Here is a 9,639-nt window from a genome sequence, read left to right on the forward strand (position 1 = left end):
TTATTATGTATGTATTTGATGAGAAAAAATAGAGAAGCCTTAAATATATGATTCAATGAATATGAATGCAAATTAATACCATAAATGTTAGATTTAACGAGAGATAATTGAATGCATTGGATATCTTAAAATTATTTCTTTTCAACTCATTTAATATAAATAACTAATTATCTTATTTGCCCTCATTTTTTATCAATAAATTTAAGTATAGAGGGGTAAACTTTATTATCACAAAATTCTACAAATATTCTTGAGGCTATTGCTACTTTTTTAAAGCAGTATAGATATATTTTGAGAATCACTACCAAACAAATTCATTGCTAATTCTTAGGAATTGGCTTACATGGCAAGAATGAATGGTACCAAAGAACCAAAATTGGTGATTTTTCATCAATTTCAGTAATTAGTGATTTATCGAAAACCATTGAGGAGGAATCAACAATGGTGTTTGATGAAGCCCATTTATGTGGCCTAATCTCGGGCTATCACGTGTCTTTGAACAGAACACTCAAGGAATTCACCAATGACTTGAATTGACCTATGCAATCCAATCACGTGCCCTTGATCATTGAGTATGTGTTCGGTTTCATTGACGTTTTTTCATTCAAATATTTGTATTTTATTTGATTGCAAAACTGAGAAAGATAATAATTACAACTGTTTATAACAATTAGGTGCCACTAGGCACCACATCAGCATAACAGTGAAAAAACATCTAACCATTTGTTAAAACTTAAAAAAATAACTTTCCCAAACCGTAAACATGCACAGAAACCGAAGTCCACTTTTACGATCCTTGATGCATATAAAAGAGCATAAGAGAGAAACTTCATATGTAACAGCGTTTATAAATACCCACAAAACCAAACACCCTCCCAAAAAGTTGCCGATAACTCAAAGCGGCCTGTTAGTCGTCTTTAAAAGCAGCTCGGTTCATGCTACCTTCATAACTCGACGGGGAGAGAAACAGGGCCATGATAAATTACCAATATGAGATCCCTGCTGCATTCTCCACAATGCCGATAGCATCTCCTCGTCTAAATTATTTTGAGCCGTGGAATCAGAGTAGTTAAGATCTCCATAATAAAAAATGTCTCTGGTACAACCTTCAAAAGAACTATTATTCTTTTCCACATTTCCATGATTTCGCCTGATTGGTGAATGATCATTATACCAAAATCCACTGTAAGGTTCTCTCTGAAATGCTCTGTTCATCGATAAAACCTCTTGATCATCTCTAATATGCATTTTACCTAAGTCCCCAGACAGACTCAGTTCGTCCATCAAGTTCTCATCGGCTTTCTTCGCCGCAGGGGAATCCGAGAATTTGGAGTTCGGCCACAATACATTTGGATAATGGGTATTCCTTGGTGCTACGTGGGATTTAATCTCCTCCAATGGAGGAGGAGTTGGTGATCCGTCGTCAGGTGAGGACAACCCACCAGAGAATGAACTCGAAGAAGAAGAACCTTGGGACTGCAGCGAGACTCCACTAAGAGGGGAGGCACACGTATACTTCCCAAAGAATACCAAAGAACATTGGACTTGGAGGAGTTCTCGGAAACCAACACATCGGATGGTAAAGGTCCATCCAATGAGAGTGCTTGTCCCAACTAAAGAGCACTCTCATACTGCCTGATATTCTCCCAACTCCCAAGCATCAGTCAAAATGGCGAGAAATGTCTTGCCCTTGCCACTACTGGTTGGCGATGGTTGGGTTTGGGACGGTGTGAGAGTGCTTGAGGTTAGTTTTGAGGTTCAATTGAGAAGACGATGAACAGTATAAAAAGGGTAGTTTAGAAATTACATTTTTATCTTTATACATCACCTAAGCTATTTGCAAAATACCAGTTTTTCCCTTACTTGAAAAACTCATTACACTCTCTTGAGAAAACAGTCACAATGTTCGGAATATTCCGGCGACGATTCTTCACGGGACGATGACAGTGCTTCATCTTGTTGGCCGATTCTCCACTCTGGACTGGTAAAACCTGTTTACCTTGTTCAGTTTGTCATCAAGCCTTCTGAAGTAGACGAGCTCGTACTCTCCCCCCTTCATCGGTGGACATGAGAAAACTAATCTTATAATAGCCGTCTGATCCCTCCTTCTAAACCGATTGACGAAGTAAGTCCGTAGGCAATCAAGCAAGCAATTTCCCGCTTCCCTACCTTTCCTACCTTTTATTTCAAACCAAGCATAGCAAACGAACTAGGGAAGAAATTTGAAGAACAAATGGATGCCAATTTACCAGAATCTCAGATAGAGCTGTGAGTCGTAACCACTCTAAATTGGCAATTCTAACAAGTCACTACCTAACTAACTTCCACTTCGAATTTGATCTGTGGAAATTGAGCTTCCTATTTCACAATTCAGTTTTCCTAGGTACAAGATGGAAAATATATGGTAAAAATAAAGAGACACAGAGACCATGCCGTTCTCTATTCTTCCTCCGAGCCTAAATTGGTAAAGAATTGTTAAAAGGAACTGGGGAAGAAATCTGAAGAGCACATGGATGATCATTCGGCTTACCATCATCACTGCAGCTTAAGCAATGCCGTCCATGGCAAAAACATACAATTTTTTTATTATAGAGTCCACAACGGCCGCTACTGCCGTCACATTTGATGCCATTACTTGGACCCCATTGTAAAAGAAATCCCTATAGTTCTTTTTCTCATTAAATGGAATACGTGTTGCGTTTACGGGTGCACTAACAACTGACTGGCATGTCGCTAAAGAAAGATTCAAGCCAAATTCCCCATCATACAGAAACATTGTGAAGGAGTGATGGCTAGCGCAAGTCATTGGGTATACCAAGTGATTTGCAGGAGGGGAATTGGAGCAGTTGTCGTAGAAGAAGAGATTTAGTGATTATCGCTAAATTCAAAGGGAGTGCCATGGAGGGTAAAATTGTGGAGAGAGGCCAGGCAGGAGTCGTTGTTCAATGCCCTGGTGTTCACCACCCAGAATGAATTGTTTGAGTAGATGTCTTGGATGAGGTAATCGTCATCTGGCATCTTAAGGACGGGCTCGTTATTTTGGTAGGTGACCTCAGATCTTGGAACGCCGCACCGCAGTAGGATTTCTGGAGAGAAGGAATCCAAAACGGGTAGCTTATATTTGGGCCCTTGCCACAATTTCTAGCCACACAAGCTTCGAACTGTGGGTCTGCTGATCAAGTTTCTTGTGCCAAGGTTCTGAGCATCATGAAGATGATATTGATCAATACAGGGAAAACTGTTTTGACTGCGAACGAGTTATTTTGATCCATTTGGGAGGAAAAGATAAACAAGAAAAAGCAGATAGCTGAGGAGATAAGAAAAGAAGATGATGTAATGAGAGGGAGAAGAAGACAGGGAGGAATCAGGGCGATTTTCTTTCGTGGTTGGTTGGAGAGGGTAAAGGGTATTTTAGTAACACAATAACTCGTACAGGGAACAAATGGGTATTTTGAAAAAAAAATCATCATTTTAACTTTTTCTGTCAGGTTGATCAACGGAAGGGAGGTTTTTGTTGATTTTTTTTTTTTAAATAGAAGGGACGATTTTGCTAAAGTTAAATTAGAGGAGAGGTTTTTATTATTGTAAGAAAATTCAGGAGAGGTTTTTGTATTTTATCCTTAAAAATAAAAAATAAAAAATAAAAAAGAAAATCAGACAATGCGATGTGAGGATCTTAGAGCGTGTATCATGTAGACCACCGGGGCAACTATCACCAGAACTTGCTCCTGGTTAGACCTGCTCATGGGCCAGACCCTTTCTTTATATTAACATATTTAGGATTGAGGCCGAGCCCAGCCCAATGCATGGATTCATATGCTATGGAGCGTGCTATATGCTGTGTCTCTCTCTCTCTCATAGTTAATGCTTGTAAATTCTCCCCTCTTTTATTAAACTCCTTTCTCTCCTCTTAAATCTCTTTGAATGCCTCTTGGGCTCCATTTGGGAAGAATGCAAATGGTGGTTTAGTGTGTATATGCACTCAGGTTCAGATTTTTTAGTGTTTGGTGAGAATGTATTTATGCACTAAGGTGATCATGGTTTTCACAAATTTCAAAGCATGTTTGTATCCAAAATGAGAGCAAAGTTGACGAGGTTAAAAAGGTATATTTTAATCTTGAGATTCATGTTTATTACATTCATTACAACTAAAAATCATTTGACAAGAAAATAAATTTATTGATACAAAATAAATAAACAAACTTTGCATTTACATGCACCAGAATGCACTGATCAGTATATTTGTTTTTGCACTCTTTCTAAACAGAACCTTAATTTTGTAATAAAAGTAGAGGTATAAATTAATTGGATTGGGTTGAGTCTGGATCTATGCAGTGCGAACACAAGTTGTGAGCCTGAATATATGATAAATTACAAGTGAACATGTGCTAGTGTTCTATAGACATGGGATCTACAGCACATGTGGGTTCCATGCATATAGAACACTGGCGTGTTCCTTCTTTATTGGTCACATAGTTAGGTTCTCATTTGTATTCACAGTAGTTCCCGAAACAATGTTAAAGGGCCAATCCAATTCCAACATTAAACATTAAGACATGGAGATTAAATCCACATACACCTAAACTATAAGACCAAGGTTAAATTCCAAGTTTTTTTTTTTTTTTTTTTCACTCCAAGCCCACCTAAACCATGCACCTATGCATTTCCTGTAGAGTATAAACTGATTTTCGACAATGCTTAATCAAATTATTAAGGTATCCACCCCTCCACATGAAGTTTGAAATAAAACATAAAATACACAACTTGTGATAAGCTTGGGTGGGTTGTTCAAGTGAATCTAGATTTCCTCCTCAAACCCACCTCACATCTGCGCATGAATGAAAAGATATCAAATACAAGATGTTACCCATGTGTGGCTGCATCAAGATATGAGTATGAGGTGGGTGTGAAGCCCTCTTACTCAAGTTTTTCACTTCTTATCTTTCATTTTCGTTAAGTAAAATTGCAGACTAAGTGTAAGCTATTTAAGAAAAATGATTTTTTTTTTCATTTTTTCAACTTTGTTTATTTTTAATATAAATGTTAGTCATATAACATCATTGATTTTATTTATTATTTTTAAGTGGTTTCCTTTCTTTCTTTTTTCTCTTTTGGCATACTATTTCGCAGCTACTTCAACACTATAAACAAATAATTGAATGAAATTTTATTTTACTTTTTTCTTAAAATCTTCCATAATCGTCAAATACTTCTTTATTATTCTTTATAATTAAATTGGCAATGTATATAAAATACTTCATTGAAGACAACGTACATTAAATGGTAAATCCCTCACCAGAACCAGCAAAACAGGTTGTATCCAACTCCTACAACCTGTTGTTTATTCTTGAAATTTTCCACATGCATTATGTTTTGTAGAAACAAGTCTTCCAGAATAATTAAAATCAGGCTTTTGCGAAGTCCAGGGTTTCCTTCCCATCATGCGCCTTCCTGAAGAAGTGCTTAGTGTAGTCGCTGTATAGAACTTGCTTGTACACTGGTTCCTCCCCACTCTCCAGCACTTCCCGCAACGGACCGATCATGTCCTTGGGCCGTGGGTTCACAAAGATGGGAACTGACACTCGGTTACTGCTTCCATTTGCAACCACACGGTGCTCCACGCTCTTGTACCGGCCATTACTCAAAATTTGCAGAGCATCGCCGATATTGATGACAAGTGCCCCACTAATAGGTGGGACATGAATCCAGCCATCACCTTTGATCCTTCGCACATACAGTCCGCCGATGTCATCTTGTAGGAGGATAGTCAGGGTTGAGACGTCGGAGTGGCGGCCAACTCCAATAGTGAGCTCTGGGTTTGGACAAATTGGGTAGTAGTTAAGATTAATCCTCTTTGATCCCATCAACATTGAAGCTTTGCTTTCGTCAATCTCCTTCACGTTCAGCCTTGTCATCAGAGCTTCCAACAGGCGCTTGATAAGTGGTTCGGACGTGTTCATGTACTCGAGTGCTGCATCCCTGATTCATGCATATATATATATATATATATAGTGCAATTAATATTGAGAATTATTTATATTAAATCAACGAATTGGTTATCAATAGAGCCAAAAAGTGGGACATATTAATTACTTGCACTCTGGGGGCCATAATGCAGAAGCATCTTGGTCCGAAGTATAGAAGAGGCTGAGGAAATCTTTCCACTCCAAAGCCCGTTCTGCCCCGGGGATGAAGCTGGTTCCATATCGGACATTATTAGTGGAAGAGTTCTCCTTGGAGTACTTCAACTTGTCGTTGGCCGGTAACCCAAAGAATCGATGGGTTGCCTGCTTCACATCGTCAAGAATGTCGAGAGGAACGCCATGGTTGATGACCTGAAAAAAACCCCAATTCTCAGCGGCATCACATATGGAATCAGCCACCTGAGGATCATCCAACATGAACATGTCGATAATGGGTATAGAGTCTTGAGTGACAACGGTGTCCATGTCCAACCTCTCCTCAATGGGTTGGATGTACTGCTTAGGAACACAGGGTAGCTCCATCTCTGCAAGGCCCTTCACTCCGTTGCCTTTGTTGACGACGAACTCAGTGACATCCCATGAGTCAGAAACCACAGGGGCCATGATTCAATTATGGCTTATGGGGCCGGAACAAACAGGGGGAATGGAGAATGGAAGCTAGGAAGGTTGCCAGATGGTTAGATGGAGGACAGCCTCGGTATAGCAGTACTGCAATGTACGGTGTATGGGCGGAGTGGTAGTGGTATTTATAGGACATTCCTTACCAAACTTTTAGTTTGTTAATACTTGAAATTTTCTTCTCATGGGGCCATGGATCGCCTCATTTTGACTAAAATTTTTGTTAGACACTGTGGTGGCACTGTGTGGTAACAGGTGATTTCTTAGCACCCTATTTCAGGAATTAAAATAATACTTTTTTTTTTTTTTTATTTCATCCAGTGATGTGCAAATGGGCTGGATGCTTTCATGCTTTGTATGATTTGCATTGATTTTAGCATGGGTTCAGACATGGTGTTCATGAATAAAAATACAACTAATTTTTCTTTTTTCTTTTCGTAAGACAAGAGCATGTTAATTGTTAGGTGCCATGTGCATGCATGAACGGCATGAAATTATGCACCGCATAAACGCTAGATTAATTAAATAGGGAATCTAACTTTTTTAATACTAGCTATAATGAAGGGATCCTTGGAAAATTTTTGGCTGTTTGGGAAAACCAGTCTGATTTATTTAGGAGTGCGCATAACAAGTTATTTAATTCAAATTTTACTTTTTTTTTTGTCTAAAAGATATTGATTGCAAATACTCTTTTACCCCACATTCTTCATAATGTATCATATGCTGGAAGCTCCAAATTAAAACAGTTTCTTTTTTTTTTTTTTTTTCCTTTCAAAAGATCCCAAGTTTTCTCCAAATACTGAACCCTAATGAAGGAGGGATTCAATTTTAATATGCTTCTAAGGCCCTTCCATAAATTATTTACTGGGTAAATGCATTTACCTAGGTAAATGTTTTTTATGAAAGATTTATTAGGTAAATGCATTTACCCATGTTTTTTATTTCACAGCTTTTCCCATAGGTAAGAAAGTTATTTATCCATCTAGGAGATGGGTATTACTTATCAAGTAAGTCATGCCTACTCCCATATTGACCAACTTTCTATCCATTTAGGAAAATAAACTTTCTCAAATCATCGCATTGACCAACTTTCCTCTTCTCAAAATCCACAAAAACAGCCCCCAAATATGACAATCTAATCCCACATTGCTATTGATAGCAGGAGATTCTAACCCCTACAATATTATAGCGAGAGATTTTAGCAGCAAGCCAGATGGCACCTTCAAAAATTTTGTCAGCACCTCTACCATGGCCAGAAACCACCCATCTCAACTTTATTAACATTTGCCATTATCATTGCCACTCATCTCCACATTTTTTACTCATACCTATTTCCATTTCTTTTTCTTCTTTTTTTTTTATAAAATCCAAATATTCAATTTGGTCATTTTCTTTCTTGGGGTTCAGGGTAGTTAATTATCCAAATAACAATGAAATAAAAAAAGGGGGTTTTTACTGTTCAGTCCACCTATGAAGCCTTAGCTCCATTGTACAGTTGGGGGGTAGGTATCAGCTCAGAATTGATGCCAATTCACATGCAGGTATGGGTGTTATAGGTGGAGGTGTTCATAAGTTTGAACTGTTAATTGTAGGTCTGCAGTTCAAATCTGAATTCTGAAGTGGAGTGCAGTCTAAAAATCCCAAAAACAAAATCCTAAGGCCCTGTTTGGTTTGTGGGAATAGGGGTCTAGAATTAGAATCGGAATGGACTATTCCGATTTCAACTATTTGGTTGGATGGAATTGGAATCCCATTCACATTTTTGCTAGAATGGCATGGTCATTCCCTTGGGAATGAAATCCCACTCCTGCTAATTTTAATTTCCTTTCCTGTCTGAATCAAATAGACAATGAAAATAAACCATTCCAATTCCGATTATAGAAGATTTGGATTCTGATTTTGATTCCAATTCTGACTACAAACCAAACGACCCTAAGATACTAAGAACATCTTCTTGCGAATTGGTGGCGCCACGTGAATTATAACTCTTAAAATTGTTTAATTTATAGTTATTGGTGATTGTAGCCATGTGAGCAATGACCATGCCGCAGCAGCCTCACCAACCAGGCATTTGTTTGTTTCTCCAGTACTATTTTACTGCATCCGAGAAAGGGGAGAAGGGAATAAAAGGAATGGGGGCCGCGTGCAACAGAACAATTATATAAAAGGCGAGAGACCTAGCCTTTTGATTCTTGTTTGGAATATTTTGTGTATTCTATGAGACTCTAATAGGTTATATGACACCAAGTGGCCAAAGCCAAAGCCAAAGAAAAAAAAAAAAAACGTGACCAAAAGAATAGTTAAACAAATTAATTACCTAAAACAATTATCAAGTGATTCACAAATTATAGGACCATTTACTTATAGACAATCCTTATAACTTAGTGTATTTATTAAGACCTAGCCTATAGTTTGTATATTACCAAAATACCCTTTACAACCGCTTTGTTTAATTGACCTTCCATCAGGGACAGTTTGTATTTTCGTTTAAGAATCATCTGGTTACCTCTTACAACAAGTAGAAAAGTGTGATAGGGTATGAGGCCAGGATTTTTTATTTCAAAATACCCCTAACAGCTCAGGTGTTTTAGTAATATGAAAATAATAGGATAGGTTTTAGTAAATACGTTGTTAAACTATAGGGTGCCTACAAAAGCATTGTGAACGGGTCGGATTTGGATCGTATCATATATATTGCATCTACATATATACATTATTATATTACGTATAATCAGACTCGGGTTTTAACTGGATTAGATGGCATCAAATCTGTAATCCATCTAGTTAATTAATAATGTATGTTTTAACATCTAAACCCGAAATAATTGGATCAGATGTGAGATTGGGTATTGGATTTTGGGAATCCGTTGACGGTCCTATGCCTATGTAAAAATTTCAGCCATCTTTTTTGAAACATATATATTTTCTTGGTCGATGGATGGTGGAATAGTTGTAAGGGGATTTAGCGACCCAATTGAGCTGACTGGTGAGTGGTGAGTATATATATAAGGCCAAAGACAGATTCCCGCAGCCCACG

General features: G+C 37.9%; 1 protein-coding gene across 1 annotated transcript; it reads right to left on the reverse strand.

Moving 5' to 3' along the window:
• Positions 1–5,310: 5,310 nt before the first annotated feature.
• On the reverse strand, positions 5,311–6,661 carry LOC148873830 (feruloyl CoA ortho-hydroxylase F6H1-3-like). Its single transcript, XM_088966446.1, has 2 exons — positions 6,094–6,661; positions 5,311–5,979 (listed from the first exon to the last, which is right to left on the reverse strand). The coding sequence occupies exons 1-2, from the start codon at positions 6,585–6,587 to the stop codon at positions 5,406–5,408; spliced, it is 1,068 nt and encodes a 355-aa protein (XP_088822572.1). The 5' UTR covers positions 6,588–6,661; the 3' UTR covers positions 5,311–5,405.
• Positions 6,662–9,639: the final 2,978 nt, after the last annotated feature.

Source organism: Nelumbo lutea, chromosome 1, assembly GCF_056320005.1.
Source record: "Nelumbo lutea isolate HS-2025 chromosome 1, American lotus-T2T, whole genome shotgun sequence".
Taxonomy (NCBI): Eukaryota; Viridiplantae; Streptophyta; class Magnoliopsida; order Proteales; family Nelumbonaceae; genus Nelumbo; species Nelumbo lutea.